This window comes from Pristiophorus japonicus, chromosome 4 (assembly GCF_044704955.1).
Source record: "Pristiophorus japonicus isolate sPriJap1 chromosome 4, sPriJap1.hap1, whole genome shotgun sequence".
NCBI classification, from domain to species: domain Eukaryota; kingdom Metazoa; phylum Chordata; class Chondrichthyes; family Pristiophoridae; genus Pristiophorus; species Pristiophorus japonicus.
The window spans coordinates 96,351,765-96,374,526 of NC_091980.1; the positions used below are offsets into that span (position 1 = coordinate 96,351,765).

Below are 22,762 nucleotides of genomic sequence, written 5' to 3' on the forward strand. Positions count from 1 at the left end.
GGGGTGATGCATTGAGCCATCTTGGCCCCCCCTCTGGAATTCACTCCCTGAACCCCTCTGCCTGACCTCCTTAAAACCCACTTCTTTAGCCAGCTTTTGGTCACCCATCCTAATACTTCCTTTTTGGTTCAGCATCCATTTTGTGTTAGGCCTCTATGAATAGCATTCGGAGATTTTTCTCCTTTCTAGGCACCATATAAATGTCTAGTTGCTGTTTTTGAGGTGGTCCTTGACTCAGGACTTTTGAGTCTCAGGAGGACTCTTCGGTGGTTTGTGTTGCCACTGCAGGTTTTGTATCCCACTGCCAACATATATAGACATCTGAGGAAAGGTCAAATGAGCCATGACCAGGAGAGAGGATGGCACCATAAAGGTGGGCTCTGGTCACACTGCTTATGCCGTGTCCTGGATCTGAGTGCGCACTGATCAGCAGAAGGGCAGATTTGAATGTATCAGTTAGATTATGTTGACCCTGTAAGATGTTGAGACCCAGAAGCTGTTAGAAGCCAGTTGTCATCATTCTCTCTAAATGGCCTCTCAAGGCCTGAAGGCCAGAGGCCAAAGTGTTCATGTTGGATGTACTGATTGATCTGGAGAACGCTTTGTCAGGGGGACATCAAGAGATGTCCCTGGTGCCATCACTTGCTACAGATAGTGTTTCAGTGTGTTGAATCCTTCTCGGTTATTGACATGGTAGAAATTATTGAACTCAACTGTAATCTCTGCCACCTGTGTTGGGTCCTCTGAGATGGTCCTCTGTGCTGCCATGCAAGTGTGATGCTCTGGATATCCCTGGATGGATTTTTCTGGGTTATTGAGTGAGAGAGAAAGTATGAATAATGGTGTGGGCAAGGATGTAAATGGTGGAGCAGAGGTGGAAGGGCACTCATCCCTTTCTTCCTCTTGCTCGTCAGTGCATCCTGCTTTGCTTAGATGGCTACCATAACTCTTTCCCCCATAGCTTTTAAAGGGGCCTCATTGCATTGCTTGCTAGTTTCTCTGTGCTCCCAAACATTACACAGGAAAGCTGTAGGTGGTCCAGGCAAGCCTGCAGCTGTCACTGTCCCTCCTACGTCGCTGTCCCCAATGTGTTTGGCTGTCTGTTTTTCCAAGATCTGCAGTGCTTCCTCCTCACATAAGATCAGTGGCCTTGTGTCGGGGGACCACCACCTGTGGCCTTAGATTTGTGAGCGATTTTGGCCATCTTCCCCTGTCGGAGAGAAGGAAAAAGAAGATATGTTTGTGAAGGTTTGGCAGAGTCTCTTCTGATTACAGTTCAACACAGAAGACTATGTCCAGGGCTGACAGCAACACATGACAGATGTAGTCCGTTAGGGAGTAGTGTTCATACATGTCACTTTGAGTGCTTTGGAGAATTTGTAAGTAACAGATGAATGAATAAGGACAGCCGGGGTCAGTGGTTTAGAATACAAACCTAAAGCACTGTGAGGGTAATGAAAGAGTACGACACATATAAAGATACACAAAGGCAGTGTTGGGAGAGCAGGTTACTTACCTTAGCTTCCCTGGTGACATTGTTAAGCTTGTTCCTGTACGGCAAAGATGCCCCGTGCCAAGGAGACGGCACTCACTTTCGTAGCTACCTCCCTCCATAAAGTGTGCATGACAAACTAGGTCCCCTCCCCTCACTCCCACATACCCTGTATCTCCTCTATATTTCTGTGAGAACAACATCAGGTCAGAGCCTCTTATGTTTGAGGCTCTTCTCTTTCCTACCTGCCACCATGGAACTTAAGCTTGTTCCTTTCTCCAATGGGGCCATTGTCCCTTTCAACAGCAGCAGCCTTTATATCCTGCTGCCGCACTAGCTCATTGCCTCTCACACACTGTTATCCCATTACCTTAGTGTTCCCTCCGTATGGCAGCACTCGCCCTGGTGTACTGCACAGTGGAGTACTACTCTCTGGCATGGCTATCAAGTCCACATGTCAAATCCATTGATGTCCAGCTGAATTCTACAATGAGAATTATCACTGACAAGCTTTTATCAACACCAATGCCTTGCTTGCCCGTGCTTGCAAACATCGAACCCGACACCTATGCCGAAAATATGCAGTCTTCAGAGAATACAAGCGCTGCACCAGCAAAGACATGCTGATCCAGGCCAACTTGAACAACCTACCACCAACCCGTTTCAAATATAGAAAGCCATTTTTGACCGATGCCAAAGCCTTTTTAGCGATCACCCCTCAGTCTTGATGACCGATGGCGAAATTCTTGGAAGATTTGTGACATACGGAATGGATTCCTTATAGAGGACCCCACAGTACAACCTGAAGCATCAAACCTTCCTTGCAAATAGTGGACAATCATCAACCGCCTCAGAACTGGTCATGGTAGATACTACCACCTTCTCCATCGATGGAAGATTAAAGCATCCTAATCATGCGACTGTGGAACTCCTAATCAGAACCTGGAGCATATCACTGAATACTGCCCTCAAAGGAAATTCGCAGGCAACCTACAAGATATCCCCGCTGTTACACCAGAAGCTTTGGCCTGGATATCTGACTTAGATATTGACATTTGATTTGCTTTGCTACTACCATACAAAAGAAGAAATATTCCATCTATTAAGGTAGGGTTGGGTACATTTCTCCCACATCGCCATCTTCCCCCAGTTTAACTGTGGTATGGCAGTCTGGATTTGCACAGCCTGCACACCCCTCATTAGGTTAGCTCACCTTGTGATTTACAGCTCATGCTCATGACTCACCATGAGCAATGCTACAAGATGTCAGCACACGTGCCTGCAAGCAGAGGTTGTTTGATAGCAATCACTAGCTGGACCGCTAGTTGACTTTTACCTCCCTTACGCCAAGAAACTGAGTCCATTTGTGGCACTTCTACTGCCACCCTGGCTGAGATCACCAAAGTCAGCACAGACCAGGGATCTTCCTGGTCTTAATGGCTCAGTTACGCATTGGATAAACTCTACGACCCATCAGAGGAGCCATAAGTTCAGTATTTTTAAATTACTAGAGCTCTCTTGTGGCATTGTGCATGGTGAGTCATAGGATATACTGAAATGAGATGGCTGAAATGTGACACGAAGTAAATGAGAAGCTCACAGGACATGTATTCTATATGCAAAGCTGTTCATATATAATTATGGATTTCTCTGGATTGTTGATGTTGGGAGGGATGGCCTTTTAGCTCCCAACAAGTTGTGAGACTATTTTCTTTCCTATGCTTCCATGACAGCAGGGATGCAAGAATGTACCAGCAGATAGGCCAGTGGTTGTTTCCATATTCACCCAGGTACACTGTACTCCGCCACCAAATCGACATGGTCTTTTATCATAGCACTACTGTTACTAATAACCAGTGCTCATTGTGATGAGGTTCTTCCCACAACCTTTTTAAGGAATAGTCTGTTTCTGATCAGAGTCAAGGCCCTGTGTACCAGGAACCTTATGAGTTGATCATGTGTTTGACATTATTTGTGCTTTTATATGCATGAATATATTCTAAAAATACAGAGATTTATATCAGTGGTCCACTACTATATTACCGTATCAGAAATCATACTTCAGAGAATTTAATGGGTAATCAATTAAATTGATACTCAGCTACGTTCAGTTAACCATATTGTAGAGTATCAAACATTACAACCAGTGTGTAATACTGGCTGAAGTATCAGGGTGTTTCTTCAAGTCACACTAGATGTCAGTTCAGGTAATGTGTATATATTCTACTAATTGAAAACATGTATTGGCTTGGAAACATTTAGGGAATGAGCTTGCTAAATCAGTAAATATTAGCCAACCAAATTAAGGATAGCGTGTTAGATTCGGGGATTCAAAAACTTGTTTTTGTCATTGCACAAATTACAATTTTGATGTTTGAACATGCCTAATCCAACCCAGCTCTCCGTTCTGTACCATGTAATTATTCGATTGGGTTGAAGTTGGCATGAAATAGACAGTAAATAATGATGCATTATCCAGAGTATACAATGCCTAAACTCATAGTAATTATTTCTTTAATCATTTTGGAGAATTTTTTCCCCAATCAAGATTTTGAAGTGTTAGTTTTGGGGATTGTGATACTTCTTTTTCACCTTTGACACCCCAAACCAGCATCAGTGTGGAGCACCCTCGACTCTGCCCTGTCCTAATGGGTTATTGTCAACTTGTTTGTGATTTTTATATAAATGTACAATCCATTTTATGTGGCCTCAAAATGATGCAGGAAAGAAAGAATGGAACACTCAGCTTTTCCAGAACCAAGTGATTAAAATGTCTTTGAGCCGTGGCAATTCTCCTGTAAACTTTAACCTCAGAAGATCACCACATACTGCATAAGTATTAACATTTTTCCATTTCTCATGTCAGCCATTCTTATGGTTTTTCTGGATGAAATGTGCAATTTAGCGTTTAGCAATTATTTTCAAAGTATGAGCAGTTTTGTGACATGGAATTGACAGATAGGGCAGCAAAGTGAAGTAGAGGTAGAAGATCAGCCATGATCTTATTGAATGCCAGCAGGCTTGAGGGGCTGTATGGCCTGCTCCTGCCCCTATTTCTTATGTTCTTATGGAAGCCCCCTCCCCCTAAAAGAACTGGATTCAGATTGTAAAAACTCAAGTCCATTACAACTATTTTGTTCTAACCATTAATCGTGCCCCCTGATTAAAGGGGGGGGGCACTCCAAAGACTTTTCAAGTGCCCCCTTGTTTTTTTTTGAGGGCACCAAAGCACAAATTATACAAGTGCCCCCTGGCTAAAAGCAGTGCGGGGGGTTGGGGGGGGGCACTAAAACCGACAAACTTAAACAAATTAAACTTTAGCCAGGGTTCAAATTCACATTTGGTTGCCGGGGATGATGATGCACTCCAGTCCCTTCGGCGTTCACCTCTCGCAGAAGGCTGTAAGCGTACCGGTGGACACCACATGCTCCGTCTCCAAGGACACCCTGGCTCGGATGTAACCGAGGCAGGCAGTTGGGCTGAACGATCCCCCACTGCCTGGACTGGCTGATGGCCATCTTGGCCATGGCTAGGAGCAGTCCTATGAGGAGGCCTTCCGACCTGCCCGCTCCCCTCCGCACAGGGTGCCCAAAGATCAGGAGTGTGGGACTGAAGTGGAACCAGAATTTTTGAAGCAGCCCCTTCATCGAGTCCATTACAACCAACAGGCAAGGACATTTTTATTGCATCAATGAGCTAAATTTAAACCCCGATCCCAGATGTGAAAGTACAGTGTTTCATCCCAGTTTCATTTCCAACCAACTAGGCGCTCCTCCTGCCCCACTACCAAAAGCAACAGATTGAAATACTAAATTTTCATATTTTCTCCAGTTTAAAGGATCTCTCATCTCAATTTCACACTAATTATAGATCCTTGATGTGATTTTATCTTGTTACCCTTATGATTTCTTTTGCTATCCTTTAGTACAACAGCTTGCCATATATTGTACCTTTTAAAAATAAACTTTTTGCATACGCAAATGTACATGAGAATGTGCTGACTGCAGGCAACTTTATATTTACAATTCAATTGGCAAATTTTACAATTTTCAAACCACATACCAAAAGATATCAAATCAATGCCATGTGCCTAGTAATTACTTGGCTCGAAGAGTTACACGGCAGTAATTAGGGGAAAAAAGTGAAGCTTAATGTAGAATTCCCAATCACTCACTACTCAAATCTATACGGGTAGCAGCAGGAGAAGGATTATGTGTGCTAAAGTGCAAAATGCTAGTGAAACAACATTTAATCCTGTTAATAGTGGCATAATTGGCAATTAAAGGGGAATGAACAATATTGATCAAATTCCACATAACACATAAAGTACATTCTTTCTAACCATGGAATTTGGATGTTTGAGCCTCACCAATATCTGTTGCAGATGGGAGACACCAGGAAACTGATTTTGCCAGCAGATGAGAATCCTTGGGGAATAACTTAGAATGGGTACCAACCCAATGAAAGATCACATGCATGTGCTCACCAGAAGAAGATGACTACAATCAGAGATAAGCAGTCCCACAATCAATAGAGCAGAGTAAAGCTCTCTGGCTCTACCACATATCCAGTCAAAATGGGCAATCAGGCAACTGACAGAAGGAGGAAGCCCAATGAACATCCCCATCCTCAACCATGACTGCAAGAGCTAAAGCTGAAGTGTTTGCAAGCATCTTCAGCCAAACTTGCTAGTGCATCCTACTCGTTCTGCTCCTGAGGACTCCAATATCATAGGTACAAGTTGTCCAGTCAATTAATTTCACATTAGGAAGTATCGGAATGCGCTGGACACAGGGAAGGGTCTGGAAGCAGACAATATCCCAGTTGTAATGCTGAAGACCTGTGCACCAGGGTTACCCACCTTCCTAGCCAAGCTATTGCAGTACAACTATAACATGGGTATATATCCAACAATGTGGAGAACTGCCCAAGTATATCCTATCCAGAAAATACAGGATAAATCAAATCTGGCCAATTTCCACCTTATTAGTATCCTCCCAATCATTAGAAAATTGATGGAAGGTGTCATCAATAGTGCCATCAAGTGGCATCTACATACTAATGATCTGCTCACCAATGCTCAGTTTGGGTTCCACCAGAACCACTTGGCTCCAGACCTCATCATCGCTTTGATCTATATATCGATGAAAGAGCTGAAGCCAGAGAAAAAGTGAGAGTAGTTGCCCTTGACATCAGAAAGTTGGTTGGTCTTGAAAGGGAAAATGGAGGAAGATAGCTCTTGAAATACTAGTACTCTCTGGAATAATGATACTGCAAGCATTGATACAGACACACTTAACTATGTCGCTGAGTTGTCCCTTTTAAAGAACCTTCTTGTCCATGTGTACAAAAGAAATTGGCCCATTAACCCATCAGAGTATTCCATTCAGAGCAATACAAGTACTTGTAGCAAATATTTTTCTGGAGGGGATGGAAAAGGATTTCAATATATTTTACACAACAGGCACAGATATCCGTATCCAGGTGTTCCTAATGTAAACCTGGAAGGATTGGAATGTTTGACTTCTTCCTAGATTAACAATGTTAATGCAAAGAGTGGGTACTGTTTGCTGCTGACTTAAGGGTGTGAAGAAGGGCTATGTGTATACACGTCATTTGCTGAGAAGATGCTATCTGTTTGCATTGCAGGTAAAATCCTCTTCAGACGAAGTCACATCAGGGATGTTGCAGTCAAGCGGCTGAAACCAATCGATGAGTACTGCAGGGTAAGTTCCGGCCGAGTTCAGGAGAGGAGAACGAAGATCTTGAGTTCACATCTGGCTTGTGATGATTGAGAATTCTCTGAGACAAATGTTTGCTTATGTAATTGGACTACAGTTAAGGCATAGTAGGCGGCAAACAGGAAAGTGCAACAGTAGACTACTGTCTAAAATCATGGAAGTGCCAAGTCTGTGCCAAAAATATACCAACAATTGCACTTATGTAGTCAGATGTTTTCACTGAGTACTCTACTGGTTTCCCAAATATCAATGGACTTTTAATTCCATTACTGGTTATTAAATTTGCTGAGCTGAAAAAGAGAAAATAAATTTATTCTAGCAAAACAGATAGCATCTGAATGGCCTATTTTCAGTTCATGGAATTTACTCCTCCGTTATCTCAGGGTGAAAGTGTTCATTTCTGGAATGAAAATAACAGTACATCCTTGAGCACCAATACATGTCACCCTATATGTAGGGTAGCAGCCTAGGGATTTCGCTTGTGAGCACATCTATAATGGATTGCACAGTTACCCCAATCAGAGTAGCCTTACCTAGGTATTAATAGTTAACAAATAATATAACAAATAACAGTAAAACATTTAATTCATTATTAACAATCAGGTTTTTGCCTCTGCCACAGCACTGAAACATCCCTTATCAAAGTCAGAAATGACATCCTATGTGACTGTGACATGGTAAACTATCCCTCCTCATCCTTCTTGACTTGTCTACAGCCTTTGACACAGTTGACCAAACCCTCCTCCTCCAACTTCTCTATCCAGCTGGGTGTGACGGCACTTGCCTGGTTCCATTCTTATCTACCTAATCATAGCCAGAGAATCACCTGGAATGGCTTCTCTTTCCACTCCTGCACCATTACCTCTGGATCTATCCTTGGCCCCCTTCTATTTCTCATCAACATGCTTCCCCGAAAACACGTCAGGTTCCAAGTGTACTTTGGCGACATCCAGCTCTACCTCACCACCACCTCTCTCCACCCTCCCATTGTCTCTGATTTGTCGTATTGCTTGTCTGACATCCAGTACTGAATGAGCAGAAATTTCCTCCAACTAAATATTGGGAAAGAAAGACTTGCCTTTATATAGCGCTTTACAGCCAATGAAGTACTTTTGGCGTGTAGTCACTGTTGTAATGTGAGAAATGCCGCAGTCAATTTGCGCACAGAAGACTCCCACAACAGCAATGTGATAATGAGCAGATAATCTGTTTTTGTTATCTTGATTGAGATATAAATATTGACCAGGACTCCGGGGATAACTCCCCTGCTCCTCTTCGAAATAGTGCCATGGGATCTTTTACGTCCACCTGAGATTGCAGACAGGATCTCGGTTTAACGTCTCATCTGAAAGATGGCATCTCCAACAGTGCAGCACTCCCTCAACACTGTGCTGGAGTATCAGCCTAGATTTATGTGCTGAGGTCCCTGGGGTGGGACTTGAATCCACAACCTTCTGACTCAGAGGCGAGTGTGTTATCCACTGAATCACAGCTTATATACAAAAAGACCGAAGTCATTGTTTTGAGTCCCCACCATAAACTCCATCCCGCTCTCTGGCCACTGTCTCAGGCTGAACCAGACTGTTCATAACCTTGGCATCCTATATGTCCCTGAGATAAGCTTCCGACCACATATCTGCTCCATCACCAAGACTGCCTATTTCCACCTTTGTAATATTGCTGGTGCCTGTCGCTGCCTCAGGTCCTCTGCTGAAACCCTCATTGATTCCTTTGTTGCCTCTAGACTTGACTATTCCATTGCACTCCTGGCTGATCTCCCACATTCTATCCTCCATAAACTTGAGCTCATCCTAAACTCTGTTGCCCATTTATTAACCCGCATCAAGTCTCATTCACCCATCATCCCTGTGCTTCCTGACCGACAATGCCTCGATTTTAAAATTCTCATCCTTGTTTTCAAATCGTTCCTTGGCCTCACCCTCCCCTATCTCTGTAACCTCCTCCAGCCCTATAACATTACGAGATCTCTACGCTCCTCCAATTCTGGCCTCTTACACATCCCTGATTTTAATTGCTTCACCATTGGGGGCCATGCCTTCAGCTGCCTAAACTCTAAACTTTGCAATTCATTTCCTAAACCTCTCCACCTCTCTAGCTCTCTCTCCTCCTTTAAGACACTCCATAACGTCTATCTCTCACTGTCCTAATATCTCCTTATGTGGCTCGTGTCAAATGTTGTTTGATAATGCTGCTGTGAAGTGTCTTGAGATGTTTTACTATGTTAAAGGTGCTATATAAATGCAAGTTGTCATTGTGCTACAACAACTTGCATTTATACAGTGCTTTAACATAGTATAAAACATGTCAAGACACTTTGCAGGAGAGTTACCAAACAAAATTTGATCAGTATTGATATGTTGATCAGTAACATTTGCCAAATGACAGGATGCAACTAGCAGGACAAAGTATAGTGCAATTACATGTTTTACAGACCAGAATAAGTGAACATTTCACTTGCTTGAGTGACACTGTACTGTTACTTGGGGCTGGATTTTAGGCTTTTCTGTTTTCGGGGCGAAAATGGAGGGGGAATAGTTTGTGCTTTGGTAAGGAAGTTTCGGCATCTGGGCCCTGTGTCAGGGGGCGCAGCGCAAAGAAGGGGTTGTAAACTTTTCGTGGCGCAAAAATGGGAAACTCGCGAACTAAACTGTGCGCGCTCTGAGAGAGGCCTTGTGGGTTGGGTGGGGGGAGGTGGCAGAGGGAAAACCTTAAAAAAAAAACACAAAAACATTCCCAAAACATTGTCCATGCCACCATAACACAAATCGCTAAAAATGTTATTCCCAGGCCATTGCGGGCACACTTACAGGCTGACGGATCGGGCAGAAACTCAACCTCGCGCCAGTGTCGCAACGAGTGGCATTGCCCACCGGCTGAGCTCTTCCTGGCGGTGCTGCTCAGCGCCATCACAAAAATGGACCTGAGGATCGCCACGGGGCTCAGGAAACCTGAACGCCTCCTTTCACGTCGCTGCAGCCCTTCGCGGGGAAAATTGGCCAAGGTCCCCACTACTGATCATAATCTGGCAAACCCTTCTTAAAATATGCATCTTTGATCATCAGGTGAAGATTAGGTTTAGTTGCAGTGCTTATACCATGGTCAACTAGCCTGTTGACACTCAGTCAGGTCTCACTGGCACATAAGCAATGATATATGGATAAATATATATCATAGAGCAACTGGTACCTGTGGTATTATACCCAAGCAAAGAATCAATTCCTTCAGAAGCGTAGGTGAGGGGAGAAAATACATTTTGCAAGAAAAAAGCCTTAATCTGTGGAATGTTTTTAATACACACCAACATAATCTGACTCAAAAGAGCCATTATCATGCCTATTTATGATCTCACTTTGGAGAAATGTAAAATTGACATTAGTACTAAGAATGTGACTCCTTAACCCAGGGGCACTGAAGACAATTGTAGCAAGCCATCACCCTGGCAGAGATCAGTTAATTCAGCACAGACACGGAATCAAACTTGAGGCCTTCCTGATGTGTGTTTTTAATTTTTTTTAAGATCTTATAATACTCCTGTGAAGCACCTTGGGACGTTTCACTACATTAAAGGTGCTATATAAATACAAGTTGTTGTTGTTGTAGGGCTCAGCTTTTCAGCGGGTACGTGTACATAACATAGGGGAAACACTGCAGTGGTCATAACCTCAGATAATTGTCAATGAATGAAGGCTGAAACTTAAGACTGAATTAAAACAATGTAAAAATGTTATCATGCTATGGTTGACCAGGACACACTCTCTATTTGTGGTATTGAGACTTTGAAACTTGGGCACCCAGAATTTTTTGCTGCTTTTAGTGTTCCACAGGAGGGAGAGGTTGGCAAGATAACACTTTTGAAATGCAGGTTGTGGATTTTTTTCAGTAGATAAAAATAAAGCTAATCTGGAGGTGATAATGTGATTGTACCCTTCATTTTATTGCTCCATCATGTCACACTATTAAGTGCACGTTAATATATTCTTGCATCCGCAGATTCCATGAAATTCCTTTAAAAGACCAAAAAGATGTTTTTTTTGCATGTTTTGTCATGAGCAATCCATGAGCAAACTCGTTTGTGTAGCGTACTCCAAGCTGTGCTTCCACCAGTGCTGGGGAGCTCACCATGGGTTGTGGATGGATAACTGCTGTTTCAGGATTCTGCCGCCTGCAGCAGTTTTAAAGGGGCTGACTACCTCCACAGCAAAAATAAGTGATGGGCCTCTGTTGACAGAAAGAAGTGCATTGATCACCCTGCGATTGACGTGTCTCACTTAAGTGGGCACTTAACATTTCTAAAGCCCTTCCACCAACCCTATAATCAGAGGATGCCAGTAAAATGCTGGTGTGACTTACATTAAACGTTGTTAAGACAATAATGATGGAAAGAATAACATATGATGCCACTCCCTCGTTACTATTTAATTAGAATATGTCCACCCACATTTGGGCAGGTACTTCAAAATGTCGCTATCACTTCCCACAGAGACATGTAAAAGTGGTGGGACCATATCACTCTGCCATCCACGCCAGTACTCACAGCAAAGCAGCACAGAGGCAGCAGAAAATCCTGCAGCAGCTTTAATGAAAAAGTATTTTGCAAACTTTTGGTTATTCATTTATAGACAATTGGCAAGACAGATTGTGTTGGATCACATCATTGCATCACTTTCACATGATATAGAAACATAGAAAATAGATGCAGGAGTAGGCCATTCGGCCCTTCGAGCCTGCACCACCATTCAATAAGATCATGGCTAATCATGCAACTTCAGTACTCCATTCCTGCTTTCTCTCCATACCCCTTGATCCCTTTAGCCGTAAGGGCCACATCCAACTCCCTCTCTTGAATATATCTAACGAACTGGCCTCAACAACTTTCTGTGGTAGAGAATTCCACAGGTTAACAACTCTCTGAGTGAAGAGGTTTCTCCTCATCTCGGTCCTAAATGGCTTACCCTTTATCCTTAGACTGTGACCCCTGGTTCTGGACTTCCCCAACATCGGAAACATTCTTCCTGCATCTAGCCTGTCCAGTCCCGTCAGAATTTTATATGTTTCTACGAGATCCCCTCTCATTCTTCTATTCATCAGGATGAATAGAGTATCGAGCTTTTTTGACTCTTCAACGCCACATCAAAAAAAAACATTTGGAAAATATATTTTTTATAACGTTGTTAATGACCAATGAATAACATTCAGTTTATATCATTGCTTGTTAACCTGCTGTTCCTTGTGCTAATAGAGATAAAAATTCCACTGTGCCACACCTGGGCAACATAAATTTTATCTCTTAATCTCGAGTATATTTGCTAACATGCACTCCCAGTTAAATTGCAAGCACACTTGGCCTAGTGTCAACTGATGCAAGCTGTTGATAATCATGTTGAAGAGAATAATGTTGTATATTAATGACATATAATTACTGTTGTCAGTCAGTTGTCAGCTGATAAGTAAATTGATGGATCACAATCTTCAGATTGAAACCCACTAATATAGAATCTGTCAACTGTTTCAAATTAGAGTATTTGTGAAAGCTTGAGAGACGTACAAAACAGACCAAGGAGGGTAGCATGTTGAGTTGTAATGTAGTGCTGTTTAAATACCATGGTTTGTAGGTACATCGGACTAGATTTTGCACTTTTTTTGCATGCATACCGCTGAAATGACGTATAACGCCCAGATATCGCCCATTTAGCCACAAACTGGAAACTGACGCCCATTTTTTGGACACTTATCGCCAAGTGTTACTTTCCCCATGTGCGTAACGCCGGGAAAAAGTAATACCGCCTGCCCACATTTTTGGGCGGAATCTTAAGAATGGGTGAAATCAACATCCATAATATCGGCCAGTGTTAGTTTCCGCACGTAATTAATGCCAAGATTGAATAATACCGACTGCTCACTTTTTTTTGTCGTAAAGATCACATTTGCCGAAACTAATGCCCAGGAGATCGCCCAGCATCACTTTCACCACCTCGCACACATAGAAACATAGAAATATAGAAAATAGGTGCAGGAGTAGCCATTTGGCCCTTCAAGCCTGCACCACCATTCAATAAGATCATGACTGATCATTCCCTCAGTACCCCTTTCCTGCTTTCTCTCCATACCCTTTGATCCCTTTAGCTGTCCCATCCCATCAGAATCTTATACATTTCTATAAGATCCCCTCTCATCCTTCTAAACTCCAGTGTATAAAGTCCCAGTTAATCCAGTCTCTCCTCATATATCAGTCCAGCCATCCCTGGAATCAGTCTGGTGAACCTTCGCTGCACTCCCTCAAGAGCAAGAACGTCCTTCCTCAGATTAGGAGACCAAAACTGAACACAATATTCCAGGTGAGGCCTCACCAAGGCCCTGTACAATTGCAGTAAGACCTCCCTGCTCCTATACTCAAATCCCCTAGCTATGAAGGCCAACATGCCATTTGCCGCCTTCACCGCCTGCTGTACCTGCATGCCAACTTTCAATGACTGAGGAACCATGACACCCAGGTCTCGTTGCACCTCCCCTTTTCCTAATCTGCTGCCATTCAGGTGATATTCTGCCTTTGTGTTTTTGCTACCAAAGTGGATAACCTCACATTTATCCACATTATACTGCATCTGCCATGCATTTGTCCACTCACCTAACTTGTCCAAATCACCCTGCAGCCTCTTAGCATCCTCCTCACAGCTCACACCGCCACCCAGTTTAGTGTCATCTGCAAACTTGGAGATATTACACTCAATTCCTTCATCCAAATCATTAATGTATATTGTAAAGAGCTGGGGTCCCAGCACTGAGCCCTGCGGCACTCCAGTAGTCACTGACTCCCATTCCGAAAAGGACCCGTTTATCCCGACTCTCTGTTTCCTGTCTGCCAACCAATTCTCTATCCACGTCAGTACATTACCCCCAATACCATGTGCTTTGATTTTGCACACCAATCTCTTATGTGGGACCTGGCCAAAGGCCTTTTGAAAGTCCAAATACACCACATCCACTGATTCTCCCTTGTCCACTCTACTAGTTACATCCTCAAAAAATTCCAGAAAATTTGTCAAGCATGATTTCCCTTTCGTAAATCCATGCTGACTTGGACCGATCCTGTCACTGCTTTCCAAATGCGCTGCTATTTCATCCTTAATAATTGATTCCAACATTTTCCCCACTACTGATGTCAGGCTAACCGGTCTATAATTACCCGTTTTCTCTCTCCACCCTTTTTTTAAAAAGTGGTGCGATATTAGCTACCCTCCAGTCCATAGGAACTGATCCAGAGTCGATAGACTGTTGGAAAATGATCACCAATGCATCCACTGTTTCTAGGGCCACTTCCTTAAATACTCTGGGATGCAAACAATCAGGCCCCGGAGATTTATAGGCCTTCAATCCCATCAATTTCCCAAACACAATTTCCCGCCTAATAAGGATATCCTTCAGTTCCTCCTTCTCACTAGACTCTTGGTCCTCTAGTACATCCGGAAGGTTATTTGTGTCTTTCTTCGTGAAGACAGAACCAAAGTATTTGTTCAGTTGGTCTGCCATTTCTTTGTTCCCCATTATAAATTCACCAGAGTCCAACTGCAAGGAACCTACGTTTGTCTTCACTAATCTTTTTCTCTTCACATATCTATAGAAACTTTTGCAGTCAGTTTTTATGTTCCCGGCAAGCTTCCTCTCGTACTCTATTTTCCCCCTCCTAATTAAAACCTTTGTCGTCCTCTGCTGAATTCTAAATTTCTCCCAGTCCTCAGGTTTGCTGCTTTTTCTGGCCAATTTATATGCCTCTTCCTTGGATCTAACACTATGCTTAATTTCCCTTGATAGCCACGGTTGAGCCACCTTCCCTGTTTAATTTTTAACTCCAGACAGGGATGTACAACTATTGAAGTTCATCCATGTGATCTTTAAATGTTTGTCATTGCCTATCCACCGTCAACCCTTTAAGTATCATTTGCCAGTCTATTCTAGCCAATTCACGCCTCATGCCGTCGAAGTTAGCTTTCCTTATGTTCCTAGTTTCTGAATTAACTGTATCACTCTCCATCTTAATAAAGAATTCTACCATATTATGGTCACTCTTCCCCAAGAGGCCTCGCACAACAAGATTGCTAATTGATCCCTTCTCATTACACATCACCCAGTCTAGGATGGCCAACTCTCTAGTTGGTTCCTCGACATATTGGTCTCGAAAACCATCCCTAATACACTCTAGGAAATCCTCCTCCACCACATTGCTACCAGTTTGGTTAGCCCAATCTATATGTAAATTAAAGTTGCCCATGATAACTGCTGTACCTTTATTGCACACATCCCTTATTTCTTGTTTGATGCTGTCCCGAACCTCACTACTACTGTTTGGTGGCCTGTACACAACTCCCACCAGCGTTTTCTGCCCTTTGGTATTCCGTAGCTCCACCCATACTGATTCTACATCATCCAAGCCAATGTTCTTCCTTACTATTGCATTAATTTCCTCTTTAACCAGCAATGCCATCCTGCCTCCTTTTCCTTCCTGTCTATCCTTCCTAAATGTTGAATACCCCTGGATGTTGAGTTCCCAGCCTTGGTCACCCTGGAGCGATGTCTCTGTGATGCCAATTACATCATATCCATTAACTGCTATCTGCGCAGTTAATTCGTCCACCTTATTCCGAATACTCCTCACATTGAGACACGGAGCCTTCAGGCTTGTCTTTTTAACACACTTTGCCCCTTTAGAATTTTGCTGTAATGTGGCCCTTTTTGTTTTTTGCCTTGGGTTTCTCTGCCCTCCACTTTTACTATTCTCCTTTCTATCTTTTGCCTCTGTCTCCCTTTTATTTCCCTCTGTCTCCCTGCATAAGTTCCCATTCCCCTGCCATATTAGTTTAACTCCTCCCCAACAGCACTAGCAAACACTCCCCCTAGGACATTGGTTCCGGTCCTGCCCAGGTGCTGACTGTCCGGTTTGTACTGGTCCCACCTCCCCCAGTTCCAATGCCCCAGGAATTTGAATCCCTCCCTTCTGCACCACTCATCAAGCCACGTATTCATCTGAGCTATCCTGCAATTCCTACTCTGACTAGCATGTGGCACTGGTAGCAATCCTGAGATTATTACTTTTGAGGTCCTACTTTTTAATTTAAATCCTAGCTTCCTAAATTCGTCTCGTAGGACCTCAACCCGTTTTTTACTTATATCGTTGGTATCTATATGCACCATGACAACTGGCTGTTTACCCTCCCTTTTAAGAATGTCCTGCACCCGCTCTGAGACATCCTTGACCCTTGCACCAGGGAGGCAACATACCATCCTGGAGTCTCGGTTGTGGCCGCAGAAACGTCTTATCTATTCCCCTTACAATTAAATCCCCTATCACTATAGCTCTCCCACTCTGTTTCCTGCCCTCCTGTGCAGCAGAGCCATCCACAGTGCCATGAACTTGGCTGCTGCTGCCTTCCCCTGATGAGTCATCTCCCTCAACAGTACCCAAAGCGGTGTATCTGTTTTGCAGGGGGATGACCGCATGGGACCCCTGCACTACCTTCCTTGCACTGCTCTTCCTGTTGGTCACCCGTTCCCTATCTGGCTGTGTACCCTTTACCTGCGGTGTGACCAACTCGCTAAACGTGCTATTCACGTCATTCTCGGCATCGCGGATGCTCTAGAGTTCATCCACCTGCAGCTCCAGTGCCGCAGTGCGGTCTGTCAGGATCTGCAGGCGGATGCACTTCCTGCACACGTAGTAGTCAGGGACACCGGAAGCGTCCCTGAGTTCCCACATAGTGCAGGAGGAGCATAACATGTGTCCAAGCTCTCCTGCCATGACTTAACCTTTGGATTAACTTAATTGGGCAACAACAATATTAAAAGATTACTTACTGATAAAAAAAGAAAAAGAAAAACTACTTACCAATCACCAGCCAATCACTTATCCCCTTGGCTGTGACGTCACCTTTCGATTTCTTTCTACTTTTTTGCCTTCTCCCTGTAGCTGCACAAGCACGCCTCTCCACGCACCTCCCGAACCTCTCGAACCTCTCGCCGACTCACCACGAACTCCCGACGACTCTCGGACACTGGGCCTTTTTTATAGGCCTCTCCACGCACCTCCCGAGCCTCTCGCCGACTCACCATGAACATCGCGCTCACAATATCGCCGCCCAAAACACTGCTCTGAAAAAGTGGAACAGTTCTGAATGAATCACAGCGTTATGGACACCATGTTCTAAATCACATGTCGCATCATTCAAGAGGCTGCTCTGCCTCAACCTCGGAGGAGTTCGGATGTACTCTGAAGGTCTTTGGAGGTGATGTGAACATCTGAACAAACAGCTTTATCACACTGTGAACGATTGGAATTTAATAGGTGTCTTCGTCGGGACATTCATTCTTTGTGTCCAATCGGTGGAAAACAGATAGGTATTGGAATGGCACCCTCTCTTGATGACCAATTACATGCTGCAGACTCGAGATGGCAGAAGGCATGCTCCACAGCATTATGTGCCCAATGTAAGATGTGCAAGACTGATGAGGAGGACAAGACATTACACCCCCCGCAAGTACAGGGAGAAGCAGTCTTCCTCAACTTGCCCGACACCACCTGCCTTCGGAGACTGCGCTTCCACAGACGTTATCACTGAGGTATGCCAGCTCATAAGGGGAGATCTGCAGCCTGCCAACACCATCAGCACTGCACTATCCGTCGAGGTCAAAGTCACCACGGCATTGTCGTTCTACGCGTTGGGTTCTTTTCAGGTCTCAGCTGGCGACATTTGCGGTCTGTCTCAGCATGCCACACATTATTGCATTAGACAGGTCACTGAAGTTTATCACAGGACTTTATCAGCTTCCCTATGACCAAGGAGGCTCAGACTGAGAGGGCATTAGGATTCTACCGAATTGCTAACTTCCCCAAGGTGCAGGGAGCAATAGACTGTACGCACATCGCGATGTGGACATCTTTTCAGGATGCAGAGGTTTTCAGGAACTGCAAGGGATTCCACTCCCTGAATGTGCAACTCTTTGTCGACCAGAAGCAAATTATTATGGCAGTGAATGCTAAATTTCCGGGCAGCATCCATGAGGCTCACATCCTGCATGAGAGCACTGTATCTGACTTATTTAACAATCAACCACAAGGTCAATGCTGGATGCTTGGTGACAAAGGATATGACCTCATCACCTGGTTGATTACTCCCCTGCGTGACACCCACACCAAAGCCGAGAAGCGATACAAAGAGAGCCACAGAGCCACTTGCAATATCGTGGAGAAAACCATTGGAGTGCTTAAGCAGCGCTTTAGATGTCTGGACTACTCGGGAGGCGAGCTCCAATACCACCCTGAGCAAGTAGCTCAATTCATGGTGGTGTGCTCCATGCTGCACAACTTGGCTGTCAGGAGGGGCAAGAATTGCCTGATGAGTCTGACAGTCCACCTCATCAGAGAGAGGACGAGGAGGTGGAAGCTGACATTGGCCCAGACAATCAGGCTGATGCTGAAGCCATGCCCCCGCCCCCCTGTAGACTGCAGGAAAGGGCCCATGGTGGCATGATGGCTGCAAGACTCTTATGACAGGAGCTCATAAGTGAGCACTTTGCCTGAAAGAACGTTGGTGGTATTTACAAGGCTGACACACTGCTGGATGTGCAGGTCATACATCAATGGTGGGCGTCACCTTGGTGACAGTTAAAGTTTAAGTTGATTGAAGTGAAGTGTAATTATACCCTTGAAGTTAAGGAATCACCACCGTGTAACGGTGCAGCTATCTGAGCCAGTGCGCAACAAGGATTTGTTAAATAAAAAACATTTAAACCGAACAGTTGTCTGAAATCTTAAGTATTTCTGTAAAAAGAAATGCAACCCCCCTCCCAGCCCCCCGCTTCTCCTCCCCACCTCTACCCCTTCCCCTTCCCCTCCTGACTCCAAGCTGCCTGACCGAGGAGCACCTCAGGTGATGCTTCATCGGGGAGTGGGGGTGGGAATGACAGCCGAACCGTTGCTTGGACGGATTCGGGAGAGGACGTTTCCGAGGTGGGAACATGCTCTGAGCCTGGCTCTCGTGTCATTGGTAATGGGGGTGTGACATCTTGGGGTGCAGTGCTGCACTCCGGTACCACTGGGAGCCCTCTGCCACCAGTGTTCCTGGCTACCAGCTCCAGGGCCTCCTCCATCCCTTCCATGTTATATATTATTTGTTGGACAAAAACTCGGTGTCAACTATGTTCTTGGTGCTTAGTAGGCTTTTTGCTTCTAGTGAATCTCCCTCATGCCTCCCACAACAGCCAAACAAGCACACACCACACCCACACACACCTTCAGTCGCTCTCAGCTCCCTCTCTCTCGGTCTCCTCTTCATGATGACCCTTGACCTCCTTAGCGGGAATCGAGCGTTGCCATGCCGTTGCTAAAGATGGTGACACTTTACGGCAGAAGGTCAGAGGGATTTAATGCTACCGCCCATTTCATATCGCTCGCGGTAACGCCCACTTTCAAAAATGGAGAGTAGGGGCTTTAAGAATGGGCGACAAGCCGGCGATCTGAAAACTCATTTTTATTGCCCATTCCGGAAATAACTGTACAAAAGTGTAAATCTAGCCCATCATGTTGAAACCTCCACTTAAAGAAGTTTTCTGGCAAGCCTTGGCAGGTGTGCTGATTTATGTTCAAAGATTAATTTGCAGTGTATCTGGAACTTTGTAAGCACTCTTATGAATGCATACCAATAAATCCATGCAGATATAATATTGGCATCCAGTCTAACATTAACAGTTAAGACTGGCCTCAACTATTTCTGATTTTACAATTTATGGTTTGTTATAGCTCGTATTTCTGTTCTATACATTAAACCTGCATTGTCCTGTACGTCAATTATTTTTAAAGTTTGATATTAAAATTGCTAATTTGTCAGGTATCATGCTGGAGACACAATCCATTTTTGATATTTTGTTATTTGTAGTGGTTATTACATGTTTTGTGTACAAAAACCTGTCTATCGGCTCTGTTGCCAAGTTCTGTTCTCCAGGCAAAATATTCTGACCAAAGCTGTTTATACCTAAACTGAATAGGTTGCAAAGTTTGAGCTCAGTTACAATTCTCAAAATATTCCAAGAGGTCATTTATTTTTTCGTTGCTATCCCCATATTCATACCAAAACAGAACAACATGGAGAACAGGGGTGGGGGAGGGGTGGTGGTAGAAATACATCTTGTGCGGTATTACATCAGCCACATGTTATATGGCCCGTCCGAGATTCAGTTCCATTGACTTCAGTTCGCAGGGCGTATTACAGACAGCAGCTTCATAATCACCTGTTTCGTGCTATCTCCGAAGAAAAATTTCTACCATGGGTTCAGGAGTACACCATTCAGACCCTCGAATCTGCTCTGCCATTGCATTAGATCACGGCTATTCTGTACTTCAACTCCATTTAATCGCCCTTGCTCCATATGCGTTGATGAATTTATCTAACAAAAATCTACCAATCTCATAGTTTTAATAGTTATGAGCACAATTAACCTCACAATTGTGCATAAATTAGATGCAAATAGAAAGATTGCTATTAACATCATGTCAATGTAGATGTTTGAAAGGAATAGATTTAAGGAATATCACAAGGAAATTAAGGAGGAATAAGAGAAATTAGAATTTGATGTTTTGGGCATTTTCCTTGAAAAGTGTAACATGTGAAATCAACTAAAAATGGGAACTCCTCTTGTCAGCATGTTTTAAAGCTACGTTGCTTATCTTACAATGGGGCAATACACAGAAAATGGATAGGATAAGATAACTGTGGGGGGTTCTCTGTGGGAGAAACATGCGTATTTAACACATATCAACCTGCTGATATGAATGTGGTCGAAGTGTTTTCCATGCTGCTGCTCTCTGAACTCCTCGCTACAAGCTCTTTGATTCTAGAGATCAAAGTAACCTGGTGATACACTGTTTACAAGCCAGTAAGATCTAAACGTTTTGCTTTCACCACTCATTAGGTTCTAATGCAAAAGCATCAATATGCATGGTGTATGTAGAAGGGGATTCCTTGCCCTTTTTATGACACTACCCCTTTAATAGGTTAAGTCTGTTATATGATAACCATGGGGCAGTTTACTTGAGATTGTTGCATAGCAATAAATTTGCGATTGGCAAATGTAATGATTCCACAGGAACTAAGAACTTAAGAAATAGGAGCAGGAGTAGGCCATATGGCCCCACCGAGACTGCTCCGCCATTTAATAAGATCAGTTCCACTTCTCTGCCCACTCCCTATAACCCTTTACTCCCTTATTGGTCATAAATCTGTCTATCTCCGCCTTAAATATATTCAATAACCCACCCTTCACTGGGGCAGAGAATTCTACAGATATACAGCCGACTGAGAGAAGAAATTCCTCCTCATCTCAGTTTTAAATGGGTGGCCCCTTATTGTGAGACGATGTCTCCTTGTTTTAGTTTCCCCTATGAGTGAAAATATCCTCTCTGCATCCACCTTGTCGAGCCCCCTCATTATCTTATATGTTTCGATAAGATCGCCTCTCATTCTTCTGAACTCCAATGAGCATAGGCCCAACCTACTCAACCTATCTTCATGTCAACCCCCTCATCTCTGGAATCAACCTAGTGAACCCTCTTTGAACAGCCTCCAATGCAAGTATATCCTTCCTTAAATATGGAGACCAAAACTGTGCACAGCAAACTAGGTGTGGCCTCACCAGTACCCTGTACAGTTGTAGCAGGACTTCTCTGCTTTTATACGCTAAAATAAAGGCCAACATCCCATTTGCCTTCCTGATTACTTGCTGTACCTACATACTAACCTTTTGTGTTTCATGCACAAGGACCCCCAGGTCTCTCTGTACTGCAGCACTTTGCAATTTTTCTACATTTAAATTATAATTTGCTTTTCTATTTGTTCTGTCAAAGTGTTTAACCTCACATTTTCCCACATTATACTCCATCTGCCAAATTTTTGCCCATTCACTTAGCCTGCCTATATTCCTTTGCAGATTTTTTGTGTCCTCCTTACAAATTGCTTTCCCACCCATCTTTGTATCATCAGCAAACTTGGCAACATTAAACTCGGTCCCTTCATCCAAGTCATTGATATAGATTGTAAATAGTTGAGGACCCAGCACCGATCCCTGTGGCACCCCACTAGTCACTGTTTGCCAACCGGAAAATAACCCATTTATCTCTGCTTTCTGTTAGGTAGCCAATCCTCTATCTATGCTGATTGAATTATTAGCCAAGAACAGATACATAATGTCTCCTACTCAGGGGCGGATTAACCATGGGACGGATGGGGCTGCAGCCCCAGGCCCACCAAAGAACATAGGCCCACCAAATAAATGTAGGAAAAAAAATATAAGGCCTCCCAAATAGGCTGAATAGAACAGACAATAAGAGAGAAAAAACAAGACCGAGGAAAATATTGTTTGTTGGTCTAACGTGTACATATCTATTTTTGCAGACAAGTAGATCTTTACTATTTATCTGTATTATTATTGAACTTATATAATATATTCAATATATAAAATATGTTAA

The 22,762-nt window shown here is 43.7% G+C and overlaps 1 protein-coding gene across 3 annotated transcripts in view; it reads left to right on the forward strand.

Moving 5' to 3' along the window:
- Positions 1-22,762, forward strand: part of sh3pxd2b (SH3 and PX domains 2B) — a 400,707-nt gene that overhangs the window by 207,860 nt on the left and 170,085 nt on the right. For all 3 annotated transcript variants that reach the window (XM_070878439.1, XM_070878440.1, XM_070878441.1), the window contains one exon: positions 7,142-7,218. In XM_070878439.1, the coding sequence (XP_070734540.1) occupies positions 7,142-7,218 (77 nt within the window). The remainder of the gene's footprint in view (positions 1-7,141; positions 7,219-22,762) is intronic.